Genomic DNA, 20,266 nt, shown 5'->3' on the forward strand with positions numbered 1-20,266 from the left:
GGACGCTTTAAGTTGCTGATAACTGCATGACCATTCTGAGAAAGGCAATCAGACCCCCCAGGATATAGCGGCATGGATTGGCAAATTTAGCGGCACAAAAATGAAAATTTAGCGGCACAAAAATGAAAATTTAGCGGCATTTAGCGGCATTTTATTTTGGGTTTTTTTCGGCAACAAATACAGATATCTTACTGTTTAAGTTTTTTGCCAACATGGAGCTATGTACATTTTGTTTATTTACAATTCAGCCCATTTGTTTTGGTTAAAAGGCATGTTAATCTTGGCCATGTACGTTCAGTTCTTCTGAGCACTCCAAATCTAGACCAGTATTGTGCTGCTGGTTATAATGTAAAAACAATAATGCCCGGATCGATCAGTACAGTGCAACAAAGTTAAACATGGATTTGGGCCCCCCAGGGGCACGCTGCGTGCCCCTGTGTGCAGCAGGCCCCCACAACAAAGTTAAAAACATGAATTTGGTCCCCCCCCGGGGCCCGCTGCGTGCCCCGTGTGCGGCGGGCCCCCACCGGAAAGTAAAGAAAATGATTTTTGGCCCCCCGGGGCCCGCCGCGTGCCCCGTGTGCGGCGGGCCCCCACCGGAAAGTAAAGAAAATGATTTTTGGCCCCCCGGGGCCCGCCACGTGCGGCGGGCCCCCACAAAAGCAAAAAATACTTTTATTAAGTACGGCGTGAAGGACGTACTTGTTCGCTGTTCGCCGGCTGTCTCCTGCTTGCCGGCGGGGTGCCGCTCCCGCTTCCGTGTTCCTGGGCTGGAGGCTGGAGAAGAGTCATCGTGTCTGGTCTCCTTCTTGCTTCCCGCTCTCCTCGTGTCCGCTGCCGCTTCTCTCTCCCCCTGGTCTCCTTCCTGCTCTCCGCTCTCCTGCTGGTTGTTCCTCTCCTCTCGTCGCCCCTCGCCTACTGCTGGATGCTGACCCTCCTCCTTTCCATTGATTGGCGGCTCACGGACGGAAACGGCGGATTTCGTGGGCGTTTGTGTAAATATCGCGGCATTTGCACGGATCGGCCGATTTCGTTTGCAAATCGCAAAATCGCGATAAGCTGGAGGGTCTGGGCAATGTGCCAATCTACAATGTGTTAATTTGCCTTCAAATTAAAGAGGCTATGCTTATGGTGTTTTAACAAGCAAATGCATCCAAGAACATGCCCAAGTCTGGCTTGCAATTTTCTTCTTTAAGCGTACCCTTTCCTGCCGCTGCTGCTTATTGTAAGTTGCTTTCTTGGGTATCTTTTGTCACTATCCTAGTGATGACTTGTTAAAACCTTCCAGGAAATCATTTGTTTCCCCCAGTTAGAAGTCCTCCTTCTCCTTCTCCCTGGGAATAGAATGCGGTTTCTCCAGATTGATTGGACCTCCCTTTGAGCCAACACACAAGGCTGATTCATCGGAGATCGCTTTTCCTAGCGGTGGTTATATAGGCCTGAAGGGAAAGTGAGCTTCACGATTTCAGGTACCTATGAACCATACTTGTTGTCATCATTAAAGTGTCAATAAAAACTAGTCATTAGTGAGTGTTTAATGACAATTTGCTTGAAATTGCCACACAAATCAGACTATCAGAAGTTGTTAAATAATCATGATGTTAAAAGGGCATTATGAAATTATTTGGACAAGTCCACAGAGATCTCTAAGGTCAAGGCACTGTCATTGTGGTGTTGCCATCATAACACTTGCCTCCTGTAAGCACACCATAGTCTGGTTGATCCTTTCTTGCATTTTTACTGGTTACTAGAAAGAGGAGAGGCTGCTACTGTGGATCATATGAGAAATGCCCCTATTGACCTATGTAAGGTGGCCACTTAGAGGTCAGTCTATACTTTAAATATTGGCTGGACTCTGGTTCTAGGATGGATACATTTGTGGGTCAGGCTTCTCCTCATAACTTATTTGCCTCAAGGTTCAGTTCTGTGGCCCTGATCGCATTTTCAAGGTTGTGTTAGTTAGCTACATTGCCTTACCTTTTTTGACTATCAGAGGGACTTACGTAGTGAATAAGGGAAAGGTTCCTTAAGTTGGACATTCCCCCTTGAAGTGATCAAAGTTCCACCCACCTTCCTTCTGTTGGAGGGCCATGGATGTTGAACAGGTTACAGTACATATGCATCTTTCCAATGCTCACAAAAACAAACTACTTAACTGACACCCTACAAGAAATTATGAGATTGTGCAGTCTTCTAAGGTTCTTGAAGGGGGTCTGGTTGAATTTTATTGTGTATTTATTTTTTTACAATGGGACACCTTTTTCTGTTTTTATTTTATGTGGTTTGCCCTATTGCAAGAGGTGTTTTTCAGCCATATGTACTTCTGATTTAATATTTTGGCTAATTGGGTGACAAAACATTAAATTGTGTTATTTGGCATGTTTCCTATTTGATTGGTTTGGAAAACATGAAAATGTCTTAAAATTTGGATCTCTCACATGGACAGAGAAATCTTGCCTTTCATGTATTCTGAGGTAAAACCCATGGTTAAGAACTAGAATTACACGTTGTGGGAACTTGGGCTACTGGTTGAGGGGGTGAAATCCTACTCCAGTAACTCCGAATATCGTTGTCAGATTTGTCACAAGTAAACCCCAAATTAACCTGTGCTTACCCCTCTGGTAGCTTGGTACAAAAGCAGTCCCGCTTAACTTGGAGGCAGTGTGTAACGTTTTTATGCAGCACTTCAAGCAGGAATTAAGTGAAAACACATCACAGAAAAATGCAACACCAATTTAGAAAAACAGAGGAAAATGTAATAAATTAAGACCAAAACAAGAAAAATCCAATTAGTAGAACTGGAGTTACACACTTTAAAAGGTTTTAGTTAAAATGGGGCTTAAAAACACAAAGCACCAGCAGGTTATCTGGTTGCACCAGACCAAGACAAAGTCACAAGTTGAGAAGACCGCAATGGTATGTGGGTCGAATACAGGGTCCAGGTTAGGCCCTATGAACAAAGTACCTCAAATCCTGGTTGCGGAGAATTGCGAGATCCCACGTCGAGGATGCTTCGTGCAGCTGCGGTTCCGAAGGGCTGCTTCGGGGATATGTTGCACAGTGGCTGTTCCAATGTGGAGATGAGATGCGCTGCATTGGTTTTGCTCAACAGATCACACCTTGGGTGCCAGACCACCCTCTGGCCCACTTCCTAAGGACTGGGGTGGTTTCCCTTTGGGCAAGAGTCACAAAATTCAGAGCCAAAGTGCAGGGTTCAAAGAGGTTGGAGCCTTGTTTTTGTCGATGAGGCTCTGATATGGAGTCCAACCCAGTAGCCCGTGGTGTCATTCTAGTGGTCCTAAAGAGTTAGGTTTGAGAGTGTCAATTTAGATTTGGTGCCAGCTTTGAAGTAGTGGAAGGTTCTGGAGGATACCACCACCAGAGGTGTTAGGAATTTCTTGCCCCTCTGCCCTGTCTTGTCTGGGGGCACAGAAGACTAGTGTGAAACCCATAGCGAGTGTGCCGAGGCAAAGCCTTTGGGATGTGCAAGTGTGGTAGGTGACAGCTCCACCGCTCGATCAAGCCAGAGATAGCCCATCCTGCCAACACCTACCTCTATGTACCTTACTTTCTGGGAGTAATACAGAAAGACCAACTCCCAGCTACAACTAATCATCTGTCCCAGGATACAGGCTGCAGGCACCAAATGGTTGGGACTAGAAAATGACAACTTCCTAAAAGTGGCATTTTCAGAATTGATTTAAAATCTGACTCTACCATTAAAGAGGGTTTTAAATTACAATTCTTTAGACCGCAAACTCACCATCCCAATTTTCTCCCAATTGAAAGTTATCACTTATTAAATGTAATAAAGTAACCTTTATGGTATTCCATGAGAGAGGCAGGCCTTGCAGTAGTAAAAAACAAATGTAAGAGTTTTCCACTGCTAGGACATGTAAAAGTATATGTCCATCTTTTTAAATATGTTGCACCCTCTTTCTAAGGGCTGTTTAGGGCCTACCATAGAGGTTACTCGCACTTATTAAAAAATTAAGGTTTAGGCCTGCAAAAGGATTATTTTTCCAGGTCAAAATGGTAGTTTGAAACTCTACACACCGGCTGTAATGGCAGGCCTGAGACATGTTTAAAAGGTTACTTAAGTGTTTGGTACAATAAGTGCTGCTGGCCTACTAGTACACTTAATTTACAGGCCCTGGGTTCAGGTAGAAACTCTTTCCTAGAGACTTACAAGTAAATTAAACCTTTGGATGTGTCGGACGGCCACCGGCCGTTACGGGTGGCGTGTGCGTCGGACGACCGGGAGCCGTCCGTATTGCGCACTCGTGAAATTTTCCCGCACTCTGGGAATATTTCGCCTGCATCCACAGGGTTCAATGTGCCAGTTGGGTGTAGGTCAATGTTGCCATGTTTTATGGAGTGAGTGCATGTATGTTAGCACTGGATAGCAGTGGTAAGTGCAGAGTCCTAAGGCTAACAAAAGCCTAACTCTAAATTGGTTTATATCCTACCATTGAGAGAAAGGGTAAGTCTGTCAACATTTTGGTGGTCTTGCAATTACTGGTTTCTAAATGAGGCCATATCTCCTGTACCTTTTGTTAAGTATGTTGTATGGCTTCACACTAGTAAATGCACGTTTTGTCTGACCTGTCATGCGCAAAGGAAAAGTAAAGTCTTTCAGTCTTCTCAGTAATGCTAGCACCACTTTCAGTCCAACACATTCCCTCAATTTAGTAGTTTCAAACTCTCAAATCTGTCGGCCTCAATTGCTGCTACCTTCCTTGAGTTTCTTCAGGTGGATTTGGGTACCTCCAGGTTTTTAGACATTTCTTTTTTAGTTTTCACAATCTGTTATTTGACTACTTGTTCCCAAGGAGGGCACTGTATGGGATATACACTAGTGGTGGGTAATAAATTCCCTCCGCCCGCAGGGCTCGCAGATTTGTACCCACTCTGCGTTAGGCTCATAACGCACAGTTCTGGCAACTCTGTCAAATATGTTTTTTTCTCGCTCGCGGCTTTCCAATGGTAATTTGACGCATTAGAATCGACGTCCCCTGCCTCGATTTTTCCGGCACCCTTTGAGATTTTCTCAACGTTGACGATAGTTTGCGGTGAGAAAGCTGGATCTCTGGCGCACCACATGGTGCTCTATATGCTGATTTTACAGCGCAAAACAAGCTAACAGTGCTAAAATCAGCATCACTTGCTGATTCTGCCCTCTTGTGGAACTCCGTGGAATGTCACTGAGTTTTCATGTAACTGCGGAATTCCGTTGAGTGATATACTCTGTGAATTTCACCCACCCCTAATATTATACACCCCTTAGACCACAAAGGAAAAACGTCTATCTGATGTCATTTTTGCAAAACTAAACCCATTAATAATTGCAGGCTGTCAGGATTCAGCAATAATAAAGAAGTGGATGGGTTCAGAAATAATCTGAGATCCCTATTACCAGTCCACACCTTGTGATGTTGCAAGTGCTACAAGCTCTGTCCACTGCCATCAGCATTGGGTAGCCCATCAATGCCATCAGACCCTGCCCTCTTTGATGGGAAAATTCTATTTGGAAAAATATCTGACCGATACCAGTTCTTGATGAATCCCAAAGACTAAAAATTCATGAAGATCAGTCATTGTTAATGAAATTTAAAAAGCGTGTAGCTGGCCCAGCAAAGGGACTTCACAGCGCTGACCAACAGACCAACATACCACCCCAAAAAGAGCAGCAAATTCTGGATATTTCTTAGCCCGAGAGCGAAACTGTCCCAGAGGGCCGGCGCTAAAACTTGAAAAGAGCGGCCACTTGCACATTTCCTGTAGAACCGAGGAGTTGCAGTCAGATTTAGATCGGCAGAGCGAAGTGCTCTGGTTGGTAGTTACGGTCGCATTGGGTCAGACAGGATGGGAGTCCCTTGAGCGATCAGGATCTTATGTGCAATGTTTGGAATTTAGCCCCAGGAATCATGAAAATCAATCCAATTCCTATAAAGTTTGGCCGACTTATTATTGTCGGTCGAGCTAAAACTGGGTCTCGATTCTTTTTATTTAACATGCTATGTTTTACCTTGAAATTACAATTTGGAGTTAATGCATCCATGTGTCATCATTTTAACTTTAATTGGATAGACTAGTTTTTAGGGCACTTTATTTAGTTTTTATACAAAGAAGTTGTAATAACGTGTATGTTGTTAACTTGTAAGCTTGCAAAAACTGAATAATCCTTTTAAAATTAAGCAGCCACAAAAGGTATAGGAAACCACATAACCTCCCTACTTGTTTTTTAACAGCGCATTCAGTATGCAAAAACAGACTCCGACGCCCTTGCCAAAATGCGTGGTACCTTTGTGGACAAGGATAAAAAGAAAGATAAAAAGAAGGCCAAGGCCCAGGAACAGGCAAATAAAAAGCCTTCTCTGGTAAGTGTGTTAAAAACATGTTCTAGTATGGTCTGCCTGCCCTTCTGTCTAGCATGTGTTGTAGTGCTTTAACACTCACTGGATTGTTACCCAATTTGGGAATGAAAGTTCTAGCCAAGAAAGTGACTTTTGGCAAAGCACGCTTATCCTGATACCCATTTAATTAACTGAGATTTGAGCCCTATAACAGAGTTTATACTGAAACAATAACCCAGTGTATTATCCTCAAATTGTAGAAGCTTAATTTGTTTGTTTTTTAAAGCTATTTAAGCAGGAACGATGTGAAAAGCCTTCTCCGGGCAGTCTGTGATCTGACCATATAGATTTATTTTGAAAAGTTGCTGTGTTCCTTGAACGAGGAATAATCTTGGGCACTGCCAGCATCGCATCTGTAAGATAGTGCCTGGTTGGGTTGGATAGCAGGCCCATAAACCCCTCCTGTGAATGGTCATACAGGGAGCCTATACCTTGCAGTGTGGCGTTGTGGAGTGAAAGCCTTCAGTCACCGTCCCACAAACGACCACCATGGTTTGTGTTGATTCTGCTGTAAATTTTTTTAGACGAGGGATATTTGTCCTGTTGCCTTCTACGAGGTATTGCTTTCAGAAGGCACCTGAATGCAATGCCAGTTGTGGTTTCCTACTCTACCTACTTTAGGCACAGTCTAATAGCAGTGTTGTAATGTCAAGGGTCTTAAAACCACGTTTAAATACGAATAGCTAACTTGCGTTATTTAATATAATTTAAGTTGGATTTTCAACTCCTGATAATAATGATGCTAATTTGAGTTACTAGTTTCATGTTTAGCTTTAAGAAACTAGCAGATAACTGCAGCACATTGAAAATTGGGTGACCTCATTTGACCTACCCTGATGCATTTGTTGTGTAGATTTGTTTTGTGTGTAGCCTGCATTTCAACAATGTGATTTTATTTTCTAGGGTACACCAATGGATACATCCAGCAGCATTTTCCTGACTGCATCTCCGAGTCTGCAGGTGATGTTTATTAACCTAAGTGCAAAAAAACCCAAAGCCCAACCTTTCTAATTTTCTCTTTTGTGGGATATGTATATATAACTTGTTCTAGGCAGAGAATACTTAAAGGGCCATGTGTATGAATACATTTTCCCATAGACAACAGAATGGGCAAAACACTTTGATACATCTGGCCCAAAATGAATACTTTCAGGTTAATGTTGCTTTGCATTTAGACGTGATTTGCTGCACTGAACACGAGGAGACCCCATGAAAGTATTATTTTCATATATTTAGAACCGTTTGAAAGGGATTTCCTTAAGAGGTCTAGAGGGAGAAAAATATTATTGAATGAGGAGTAATAATATTTGCTTTGGTTTTATTGCAGGTGCCAGACAATCCGCCAAACTACATCCTTTTCCTTAACAATTTGCCGGAAGAGACCAATGAGATGATGCTGTCTATGCTGTTTAACCAGTAAGTAAATGTATCTATCTTTTATAGCTAGCTCCAAGCTGTGTGAATTGCATGCCTATTTTAAATGTGAGGTAGACTTACCTTCTAACCTGGTTTAATAACATATACTAGTGGTTCTTCTCTAACTTTTGACGCATGTGGACCCCCACCTAATTATTTCTGTCGGTGAGCCCCACTGAATCATTATTGGCGTCCAGGGACACCCAATGATTCGATACTGGAAAAACATTTCTATTGTGTATCCAACTGCAATGGTTTTTTAACTATTTGCGCAATAAAAATGTAATATTATAGTTTTGATATTACTGGAAACTGAAACATCGGCCTAAGCATTTTCAGTGACTGAACCACAAAATAATACACATAAAAAACAGAAATTGGCATTCATCAAACAAATACACAAATGATTAATTTTTTTTTATATAATACACAAATACAAAGAATCTGATTTTTAATTTTCATGGGAAGGTTGGAGCGTTTCTAAATTCAATTGAGGCCACTTATTGTCCGTACTGTTGTCTGTTTGATGCACATGCACTGCTAATCCTCCAGTTTCAAATTTACTGAATGCTTTGTTCCTTTATTTAAATTCACTTTTTAAATCAATATTATTCAACTTGTTAAGCAGTCGCAGGCCCCGCGCACCCTAGAACCACAGGTTAAAAACCCCTGCCTTATGCCGTTTAATTGTACCCATTTGAACAACTGAAAAATTCATACATTCTAAAGTGGAGTGAAATCCTGACGATGCGTAAAGTGTTGGGGATTCTTTTTGTTTAGAAGCATGGTTGTTGAACAGCTGTTAGTTTTACTAGTTGATGTACATGTTGCTTACCAATACGACAACAGAATGTGAGATCAGAAGCTTGACTAGGAAATAATGCTACACGCATAAGGGGAACGTGAAATAATACTGTGTGGGTCACAGTTTAAAGCTTTGAAAAGGTTCAAACTTTTTGGGTGTTCAGCTTACATATTGATATGCTGAGTGGAGGCATGAGGTCTAAATCATTACAGCAAACATTGTTGCTTTTTTAGGTCTCGCGCCTGCGATGCATATGGCGAAGCCATATGCGCATCGCGCAGGCGCGATACTATAGTCATCGGCTATGCTTCCCAGGAGACAGGAGATGTCACGCGCACGCTCTGGAAAGCGATCGGCGCCGGCCGCGCGCGCGCGTTTCCCAATCTCCTGTCTCTCTGGGAAGCACACAAGCAAGCCCAGCAAGCCCCGCCAAGGTAACTTTGAAATAATCTTTATTTCTTGATAATTATTGCCTCTGGACTTTTTTGTTTAATATTACGGGCATGTGGGTTGTGTGATGCTGCATAAACAGATGCGTTTGGAGTTTATTTACCGATCCGCTATGGAGGGGCTTTTCTTTAATCTGTTGGTGGCTGTTTTTTTTTTTTTTATTTATATTGCGTCTTCATGTACACATGATGTTTGACTTTTTTGAGCAATTCGTTACGTTGGGCTTTTGTATAATTTGATACTAGCTGTTATTTTATTTATATTGCGTCTCCCGATGCTGTGTTTGCCTGCCCCGCCAGCTCTCCAAGGTTGCTATTTGTTTCTTTCCCATCTGCGTACATCACTTGCGGGATACAGGTAAATCTGCATTCTAGAGTTGCCTTTATTGTTTTGAGGCCGGGCGCAGGGGCTGCTCCGATGTTATCAAGGCTGCTATCCCACTGCTAAGGCGGTGCTGCACTCACTGCCTTGTTTATATTTGTTTTAGTTCCGTGATGCTCCGATCTTTGCCCCTTCCGAGTGGAGCTTCCGAGTGGAGCTTCCGAGTGGAGCTTCCGAGTGGAGCTTCAGAGTGGAGCTTCAGAGTGGAGCTTCAGAGTGGAGCTTCAGAGTGGAGCTTCAGAGTGGAGCTTCAGAGTGGAGCTTCAGAGTGGAGCTTCCGAGTGGAGCTTCCGAGTGGAGCTTCAGAGTGGAGCTTCAGAGTGGAGCTTCAGAGTGGAGCTTCAGAGTGGAGCTTCAGAGTGGAGCTTCAGAGTGGAGCTTCAGAGTGGAGCTTCCGAGTGGAGCTTCCGAGTGGAGCTTCCGAGTGGAGCTTCCGAGTGGAGCTTCAGAGTGGAGCTTCAGAGTGGAGCTTCAGAGTGGAGCTTCAGAGTGGAGCTTCAGAGTGGAGCTTCAGAGTGGAGCTTCAGAGTGGAGCTTCAGAGTGGAGCTTCAGAGTGGAGCTGCAGAGTGGAGCTGCAGAGTGGAGCTGCAGAGTGGAGCTGCAGAGTGGAGCTGCAGAGTGGAGCTGCAGAGTGCAGAGTGGAGCTTCAGAGTGGAGCTTCAGAGTGCAGAGTGGAGCTTCAGAGTGGAGCTTCAGAGTGCAGAGTGGAGCTTCAGAGTGGAGCTTCAGAGTGCAGAGTGGAGCTTCAGAGTGGAGCTTCAGAGTGCAGAGTGGAGCTTCAGAGTGGAGCTTCAGAGTGCAGAGTGGAGCTTCAGAGTGGAGCTTCAGAGTGCAGAGTGGAGCTTCAGAGTGGAGCTTCAGAGTGCAGAGTGGAGCTTCAGAGTGGAGCTTCAGAGTGCAGAGTGGAGCTTCAGAGTGGAGCTTCAGAGTGCAGAGTGGAGCTTCAGAGTGCAGAGTGGAGCTTCAGAGTGGAGCTTCAGAGTGCAGAGTGGAGCTTCAGAGTGGAGCTTCAGAGTGCAGAGTGGAGCTTCAGAGTGCAGAGTGGAGCTTCAGAGTGGAGCTTCAGAGTGGAGCTTCAGAGTGGAGCTTCAGAGTGGAGCTTCAGAGTGGAGCTTCAGAGTGGAGCTTCAGAGTGGAGCTTCAGAGTGGAGCTTCAGAGTGGAGCTTCAGAGTGCAGAGTGGAGCTTCAGAGTGCAGAGTGGAGCTTCAGAGTGCAGAGTGGAGCTTCAGAGTGCAGAGTGGAGCTTCAGAGTGGAGCTTCAGAGTGCAGAGTGGAGCTTCAGAGTGGAGCTTCAGAGTGGAGCTTCAGAATGCAGAGTGGAGCTTCAGAGTGTCAAGAGCAATGCCAATAGCTCTAACTTTAACAAAGGCAAAACCATTGCATTGTAAATGCTTGTTATTTTACCGAATCACATGCTCATGCTGCTGCCTGGTTTGTCTACATGCACACAGGCAGAATCACTCGGTACAAAATGGCTCCTGTTCACTCGTCAGTACGGTCTTGCGCCGCCCCACCTTCCCCCTGCCAAATACATTCATTCCAAATACTGCTTATTTTCATATCAGACTGACTTCTCACATCTGGGATAGCAGGGGCACCTTCCACAGTGATTAGTGCTTCACAAAAAATAATTCTCGGCTAGCGCTCAGAAGCCTTGAAGCTTTGATTGAATGACACTGCAGTTTGATGCCCCGCTCGTTTTTTGATGCTATGCGTTCCAGACACTGATTTTATTAAGACTCACTTGGAGCTCTAAACTGTCACTTGATCTTTCTTTGGGTCATTTCGTTTGCCCGGAAGGACTAACATATCTGTGAAACCCTCTTCTTTTATAGTTTGAGCATCGTCTTCGTTTAGCAGGATAACATTATACATTTGAAAATACAAATATCCGGGAAGAGCAGAGAGCAAATCTCCGCGATGTTGGGCATTCTCCTATCATAAAGGAAGCGTGTTGGTGGGACCTGTGGCATCTAACGCATCATTTAACCCTATATGCGTGGGCACCTACCACAATAATGTATAGGATGAGTTTGTTCCGTTCCCGTTTTTAATTTGATGTAAAACTCAAATCACTGCACACTCTCTACTACACACTCTCTACTACACACTCTCTACTACAGTCACTACTCTCTACTACACACTCCCTACTACAGTCACTACTACACATTCTGCTACACACTCTCTACTACAGTCACTACTCTCTGCTACGCACTCTACTCTCTACTACACTCTACTACACACTCTCTACTACACACTCTACTACACACTCTCTACTACAGTCACTACTCTCTGCTACGCACTCTACTCTCTACTACACACTCTACTACACACTCTACTACACACTCTACTACACACTCTCTACTACAGTCGCTACTCTCTACTACACACTGTACTACACACTCTACTACAGTCACTACTCTCTACTACACACTACTACCCACTCTCTACTACAGTCACTACTCTCTACTACACACTCACTACACACTCACTACTACAGCCACTACTCTCTTCGACACACTCTATACTAGACACTCTCTACTACACACTATCTACTACAGTCACTACTCTCTACTACACACTGTACTACACACTCTACTACAGTCACTACTCTCTACTACACACTACTACACACTCTCTACTACAGTCACTACTCTCTACTACACACTCTACTACACACTCACTACACACTCACTACTACAGCCACTACTCTCTTCGACACACTCTATACTAGACACTCTCTACTACACACTATCTACTACAGTCACTACTTACTACACTCTCTACTACACACTCTACTACACACTCTACTACACACTCTACTACACACTCTACTACACACTCTACTACACACTCTACTACACACTCTACTACACACTCTACTACACACTCTACTACACACTCTACTACACACTCTACTACACACTCTACTACACACTCTACTACACACTCTACTACACACTGTACTACACACTCTACATTACACACTCTACTACACACTCTACATTACACACTCTACATTACACACTCTACATTACACACTCTACATTACACACTCTCTACTACACACTCTACACTACACACTCTACTACACTCTACTACACACTCTGCTACACACACGCTCTACTACACACTCTACTACACACCCTCTACTACTCTCTACTACTCTACTACACATTCTCTACTACTCTACTACACACTCACTACTTTCTACTACACTCTACTACAGACTCTCCACTCTCTACTCCACACTCTCTACTCCACACTCTCTACTTCAATCTCTCTACCTCAATCTCTCTACTTCAATCTCTCTACTTCAATCTCTCTACTTCACATTCTGTATTACACACTCTCTACTACACACTCACTACTCTCTACTACACACTCTCTACTACACACTCTACTACACTCCCTACTACACATTCTCCTACACACTCTCCTACACACTCTACTACACACTCTACTACACACTCTACTACACACTCTACTACACACTCTACTACACACTCACCACTCTACTACACACTCTCTACTACACACTCTCTACTACACACTCTCTACTACACACTCTCTACTACACACTCTCTACTACACACTCTCTACTACACACTCTCTACTACACACTCACTAGTCTCTACTACACACTCACTACTCTCTACTACACACTCACTACTCTCTACTACACACTCTACTACTCACTTACTACTCTCTACTCACTCTCTACTACTCACTACTACTCTCTCTACTACTCACTATTACTCTCTCTACTACTCTCTCTACTACTCTCTCTCTACTACTCACTCTCTACTGCTCATGACAATGCCATTTATTTATCTGTTTCCAAAACCAACACATAAATAAAACATTTGTCATTTACAATGCCAAAAGCGCTAACTTTTGCAAAGGCGAGACCGTTGCATTGTAAATGCTTGTTTTCCTAAAGGCACCACATTCAATTATATACCAAATAGGGTTATAACTTCACTCTGAGTTAAGTTCCTTAAAGCAGATTGACACATCACAATTTTATGTATTTCTACCAAGTCGTTTTTGTCCCTTGAATGTAAATGTGGTTTGTGCATCTTAGCATAACAGGAAATGTTTTGCATCCTCACTATCAACATTTTATGGTGTTGTTTTTGCTTTATCAATACATTGTTCAAGCGTATATATCAACCTAACTATCATTTGCTAACTCAGAGCAACGTGAGGGTAATTTATGATCACATGGTGACTTCGACCAGACAGGAGGAGGTCTCAATTTGAGGGTGCTCACAAAAGACATAAATCTGTATATGCCAACAAGTGATGAGCAAGGCAGGGTTTTTGTACAATCCATCATGTCCGCAATACAGCCAGTGCCCAATAACCGTTATACAGTGCAGCAGAGAAAGTGAAATGTCTAATTTTGTTTGTTTTGAGTACCTCAATCTGTCAGCAGAATGTTATCCCACCTGCAGGCGGGATGTCTTTCAGAAATTATAATTAGGGATTTAGGTTTGCTTTTCAATAGCCTTAAAAGCACTTTGTTTCCTCGTGGCATTTTATATGTGGACGGATTTAATCTCTGGAAGGGCGACTGGTGGATTAGTGGCTGAAAAAAGTGCTGCGTAAAATTAGTCATAAGGACCCAAGGTGTTCTGTATGAGTGATTATTTTCTATTTTGTCATTTTCTCAAGATTTCCTGGTTTCAAAGAGGTGCGTTTGATACCTGGGAGACATGACATAGCTTTTGTGGAGTTTGAAAGTGAAGGCCAAGCAGGAGCTGCGCGGGACGCTCTCCAAGGATTCAAGATCACACCACATCATGCCATGAAAATAACATATGCCAAGAAATAACAAGAACGGAGCTACTCCTGAAAAGACTTAAATGGACTTCACTGTTTGTTTTTCTTCATTGCCTTCTCAAGAATCGGATGCAAACTCCCATCCTCTGGTAAATTAGGTTTGTGTGATCATTTTCCAAACTATCACTTCTGATGCTCCTACCATTGTTTGTAAATAAATGCATTCTGCTAAAGAGTTTTATAACAATGCCTACATGTTCACCTTATTGGCTAGATTGTTTTGAACAAACGTTTTGCAAAAATCACATTCATATTTTGATAAAATGGATGATATAATGTTATCGACTCGAATCAACATATCGTAACATTGTCTAGTCTGACTCCAGTACCTCTCCAACAGAATCTCAACTATCGACAGTCAGCTGCACCTAAATGGAAGACTTGTACAGTACTACAGCTTTTTAAAAAGTGTGTGATAGGTTGAGAGTGGGTACTTATCCAGGTTCTAATGGGGGTTCTGAGTGTAACATGAAGGTTGAAATCCGTGTGCCATTGCTTTGGTGATCGGTTTCCTATCTGCCCATTGCCTGCCACTCTGCATGCGTTTCTATAAGTCATGCAGGAAATAGTTGTGAGAAAGTACTGATGATACGGTGGATGTGGTGAAGCTCTCCAATCTAAGCCCAGTTTGGGTGCAGCATCTGTGCTTGATCAGCCTTGTCCAATTTGCGAAAAGGTTCAGACTTGTATGGATGTGGTAGTTATTCTGCAGCCAAAGACTCCGGAGTATTAAATTGGACTATTGTTCAAGGTACGTTTTGTGGGTGAGTGCTTGAATTAGAAACCTGGCTGTTTGCAAAGTAGGTGTGTTTCAAGTGTTTTCTGCAGTAATTGGGAAACTATGTTTTAATACCATTGGAAGATCGACATGAATTCGGTTCTTCTGGACAGTAAGCTGCATTTACTTCTACCTTTGAGACAGTGAACACACAGAGCATAAATAAGTCACAAGATGCACAGATACTTGCTTCTTCCTATCAAGCTTATAGTTTCACAAGTCCCATCGACCTACAATAGTGGAAAGCATCTGGTCTTCTTGTCTATGGAACTTCTACTGCATACTTACCCAACACATCGCTTCTTTTTCTACATCGTGTCTAAACACTCCAGACCCCCTATTCACTACTTAATGCTCACTGTGCCCACTGCAGAAGTAGCGTATTGTACTATGACACATAATCTTGCCCTCTTTTTCCTGTACTTCATTGTCTCCCTCAAATCTAGATGCATACTGCACAAAAATCATTAGAAAAGGCAGAAGTGTCTATTTTCCTTACAAAACAACTTGCTCACTGTGAACTAAGCCGTTTCATTTTTAACAGCATTTTGCATTGCCTCGGAGTAAAAGAACAGGACCTTTAATTAAAAGGAAGCTCTACCATGTATGTTAAAACACTTTGGAAGCCAGTAAGATCGTGGGCAACTAAAACATAACCTATGGTGAACCAGACCATCATTACGGGCAATGTATGTGCAGGGATCTTCTGTATTTACTAAGGACAGATTTACAAAAAATGATTGACAATTTTTAGGCATGCATAGGCGATGGTGGCCTCCTTGGCATAGTTTTGTCCCTGGCATAACGGTAGTAATTACTGTCATCACGGATCACTTGCACAGAATCCATGAACTATAAATAAGCAAAGGAATACACCTGTATCGTACCAAGAAACACGAGTCAACACATCAATTGTTTGACAAGAATGGGGTTAACTTGGAGTGATTCATGGTTACCACTTGTCTCTATATGAAGCCCACCTCTGCAGCCCTAAAGTGTGGGAAGTGAGGCAAGATATCCGTTCTTCTACAATATCAAGAGCACACTGAGGCTTAAGTCATAATATTAGACTTACAACATGTCCCCCATGGCTAAAAACATTACGTCATCCCAACAGTAATAGAACTATGAAGCGCTCATCCCAAATCAAAGGTATGAGAATTCCGGATTGGGGAGAAAGTGAAGGGGGGAGAGTGTCGCAGGGAAATTGCAAGTTACTGTGCTCCAGTTGTCACTGAGAGCATTTCACCTTTGGCATCCTGAAGTTTCTGTACCGTCGACCCTTAGACTGCGAGGGCCAAGTACCCATATTACCACTGGACTCTCAGGTTTGCATGTGATTTAGAGGGGCAATTTGTAAAAAGTTCTATGTTGCTCATTAGCTTACCCTTGAAAGCTAAACCATGGAAAGAAAATCAATTTATGTTAAATGTTCTACTGTTCTGTATTCCAACGTGCCTCCCAATAAAACCGGTACCTTGGCCTATTGTTTCTTACTCAGAATTCCTATAACAATTTGGATAAAATCCATTATTTTCCTCATCGTTCTATGAGGAAAAGTTCTGGAATGTGTGTGTCTCCTCAAAATTCCTTTCACCCAGCATTCTCACACTTTATTGAAAATACAGTTCTCCACTTGTGTAGCTGTGACTATCACCCGCATCAGGAAAGACCTCAAAACTCGCCTAAGGGAGGCCAGGGTGGTTTGTGTGGATCCAACTGTTTTTATTTCTCAAATGTCAAGCTTTGAATAAAATCATAGATTTCCCTCACCTTTGTGTTCTGTAAAATTCCAGAATCTGCATGGATCAGCAAAATTCCTACCACCCACTGTTCCCACACCTCTTTTGATAACACGTTTCCACCTGTAAGGATTGGGTTATTGTCTCTGACAAGAAAGGCATCAAAAACACAAGGAAACATCAAGATTTTGCTTTTCAAAGTCACCCATTCTGGTAAGGTAGGTAGTTGCAGTATTTGGGCCTGGGCTCAGCTGGCACCCAGGGAAACCTACCAACCCAGATAATTCTGTAAACTAGACAACCAGGGAAGTCTGGGGTTGTGCGACTTCCCAGGTTGTCTAGATAAGAATACAGTGTGTTGGAATGCTAGCCCGAGCGATTGGCAGTGGTTAGACAAATTGCAAGCCTTCCTCCCATCTCCTTTTGTGTGTTTGATGTAATGCATTCAGGGGCCATGGTTATGCCCAGACACGAGTCCCTTGCTCACTGTGCCACTGAAACCAAGCTCCACCCGACTGAAGGAGTCTAATCATGGTGAGACTTTTTTTGGAGTGCTCGTGTACCATTTTGAAGAGGATCTTGCTTGGCAGTTTGGACTGAACTGTTCCCATTGGAGAAGACTCAAGGCTGCTTTGCACATAGCTGGGGTCTACTCTGAGGTGACATAGTGGGCAAAATAACAGTGGGTAAGAATGCTAGCCCGAGCGAGTGCCAGAGGTTTGACAAATTGCAAGCCTCCCTCCAATCACCTTTTGTGCGTTTGACATACAGTTTATCCCTTGATTGTCTGGTTTCCCTGTTACTTCCAGGGGACACCACTCCAAATATTGCAAAAACACGAACAACATTTTGGTTTCTCACAAGAATAGTCGTCCATCTTATGTGCGGTCCTTTTTCTTATAATGTCTCCTTCCACCCACATCGCTGTCTGCATTAGCCAAAGTCCCAGCAATCCTTGTTGCTTATGATGAAATAAGAACCGATGGAGCTACATCGTTTCTGCAGCTGATCTCGTATACCACTGACCGCTTACCGCAGACACTAAATGAATGTATATTCTAATAGTAAAGCAATACGTTTTGGTTTTCTTCCTTTGCAGCAGCATTTTTCCCAATGTTTTTGTCGGATCAAGCGAGAGTCTGACCTTTAATATGACATCTTATCGTATTCTGCCTTTTCCCCTTTGCAGATGACTGACCTCAGGATAGCCGACCCAAAGGGTTGAGACTGTAGGTGTCCGCCTTGGGATCATAGAGCCTGATCAGAAAACACTATTACTCCTTCACTGTTCCTCTCCTGCCGAAGATGTGCTGCTATTAGCTCCTTTTTGTCCCCACTCCCTTCTCCAACTCCCGTGTGGCTCTGCAGTACTTTTTGTACCTTTTTGTTGCTGAAAATCTTTTCTTTCTTTATTTTTTTACCTTACTGTAAATATACAGTGCAAGTGATTGTTCTTACAACCAAAAAATGTCAGAGTGAATTTGTAAATAAGTTTTGGTATGAAGCTTTACGGAGGTATGATATCTTCACGCACACAGTACTTTGAAACTTACCTTGACATACTTGGGTAGTAAGAAAATTATGTGCACTTTCTGTGTACTAAAATGTTCAAAAAAAGGGATGGATGGAATACTTTAATCTCAGCCCCTGGTAATTATTCGGGCCTTGTCTTAGTCCATCTTCATTTTGCACACCATACCATCTCCGTTTGGACCCAGCCATATGCTGATCAGTCTTGACCCTCTCTGATGGGAACAGTCCTTCCTCGTTTGACAGGCCAGATCCTCCCTAAATCGAAGTACAAGCAACCCATCCCTGCATAATTGCCAGTGGCTGAGATTAGTTCAAGAATTCCGGCCATCACTTTTTAAATAAACTTTATATTTACATCAAGCTAAATTACCCATCTGTGAAACCTGGAATAAGGATCAGCCTTTTGGCTTGAGTCAATTGCAGTGTTTTTCCAGTGTGCTCTCAGCTTACAGAAGGTATTGAGTAGCTGGATACCTCAGCCTGTGCCCTCAGGTTTCTTCAGGGCCAGTCTGCACACTCAGTGGTATAATTGGGCTCCGTTGTAAACCTTGACTGGGGGAGGGGCGGGGGTTTGTTCTTTATATTTTCTGGGTAGGTTTGTGGCTTCCAGTTGCAGTGGTATAAACTTGGAAGCCTGTGGAACGCGCTGCGATGAGGAGGTGCAGCAAGAAGGCCTGCGCAGGTAACCATACCAGGCTGATGCTGCAAGGGGGACCGCTAGGAAGCTGGAGGCGAGGCTGGGCGTCCTTACAACTTTGATGAACAGCAGCTGGTGGTGTGGACCCTGTCGAATGAGTTACCACTGTGTATCCCCTGCATATATGACACTTGCTGTCCAATTCAGAGAGCACGACCACTCTGGTAAGTTTACTTTGGTAGAAGAGGGTTTTAAATACACAATTTGTCACTTCCCCAGGACATTGTTGTAGCTGTGTAGAGCCTATGAATTGTGACTTGTGGTAGACTAAAATTTGATGGGATATCTCTTGCGCTCTCTCCTCTCGTGACAACAACAAAGCCTTATAGCATCCCCCTGGCATAACATCATCTCTTTCCTTTTTACATGCCTTTGACGTGGATCTGGCGGTCCCTTTATCCAGAGAGTTGTGGGTTTTCCGTACAATGCTTGTAATACTCTAGTATTATGTTTACTCTGAAGCGCTTTGGCTTCAAGCCCGGTTCGGACTGTGAGGGACAGATGTCCATTACTGACCTCCGTTCCTTCTACCTTTGGTGCATGGGGTCAGACCATGACTCTAGGTATTGTGGCTAATGCCATAGCATTAATCTCAAAACAATAAACGAGTGGGAGGCCAAGCTTTTTATGGTCAAGGCCCAGAATGAGAAGAGGAGCCATCGTCATTAGATGTTGCTCTCCAGGTCACATTCCTCCCATCAATCAGGTAAGAAACCGAAGCACAAGACCTCAGTCTCCTACAGGATCTCCATCCTCTGCTCTGGCGTAGGTTAGAACCAAAAGATCCCCCCTAAAGCGGCTCCACGTAGCCATGTAGCCATCTGGATTGCCACTGGTGCTGGTCCCAGAGTTACCCAAACTTCCTAATGTCCACGCCTTCATATCCAGAATTCCCAGCGCCGGATTCGTACCTGTCAGCATTTCTTCACACCATGTTTTCCATCTTTGCTAGGGTCAATGCTCTATCTGGTGTGCCCGTGGGCCCTGTGATGCCATAAGGCATTCATATGTCCTCTCTCTGACTCGGACGCCGTATGGCACTGTGACTTTAGTGTCTATGCCTGTGTCTACTTCCCTCATCCCAGCACAGAGAGAAACTACTCCACAGCTGTCAGTGCTGTTACTGGCTATACTGCAGAAACTACTGATGCTTCCACCACCTGTAGTGCCAGACTCTGTGCTGTTGGTGCCACCTCCC

At 43.5% G+C, this 20,266-nt stretch overlaps 1 protein-coding gene across 1 annotated transcript in view; it reads left to right on the top strand.

Annotated features, from left to right (window-relative positions):
* SNRPB2 (small nuclear ribonucleoprotein polypeptide B2) overlaps positions 1–16,576 on the top strand; it is a 32,300-nt gene extending 15,724 nt beyond the window's left edge. Inside the window, exons 4-7 of the mRNA XM_078649583.1 lie at positions 6,252–6,380; positions 7,320–7,376; positions 7,744–7,832; positions 14,151–16,576. Of these exons, the coding sequence (XP_078505709.1) occupies positions 6,252–6,380; positions 7,320–7,376; positions 7,744–7,832; positions 14,151–14,310 (435 nt within the window). The 3' untranslated portion in view covers positions 14,311–16,576. The remainder of the gene's footprint in view (positions 1–6,251; positions 6,381–7,319; positions 7,377–7,743; positions 7,833–14,150) is intronic.
* The last annotated feature ends 3,690 nt before the right edge of the window (positions 16,577–20,266 follow it).

The sequence above is a fragment of the Lissotriton helveticus genome, chromosome 6 (assembly GCF_964261635.1).
Source record: "Lissotriton helveticus chromosome 6, aLisHel1.1, whole genome shotgun sequence".
Lineage (NCBI taxonomy): Eukaryota > Metazoa > Chordata > Amphibia > Caudata > Salamandridae > Lissotriton > Lissotriton helveticus.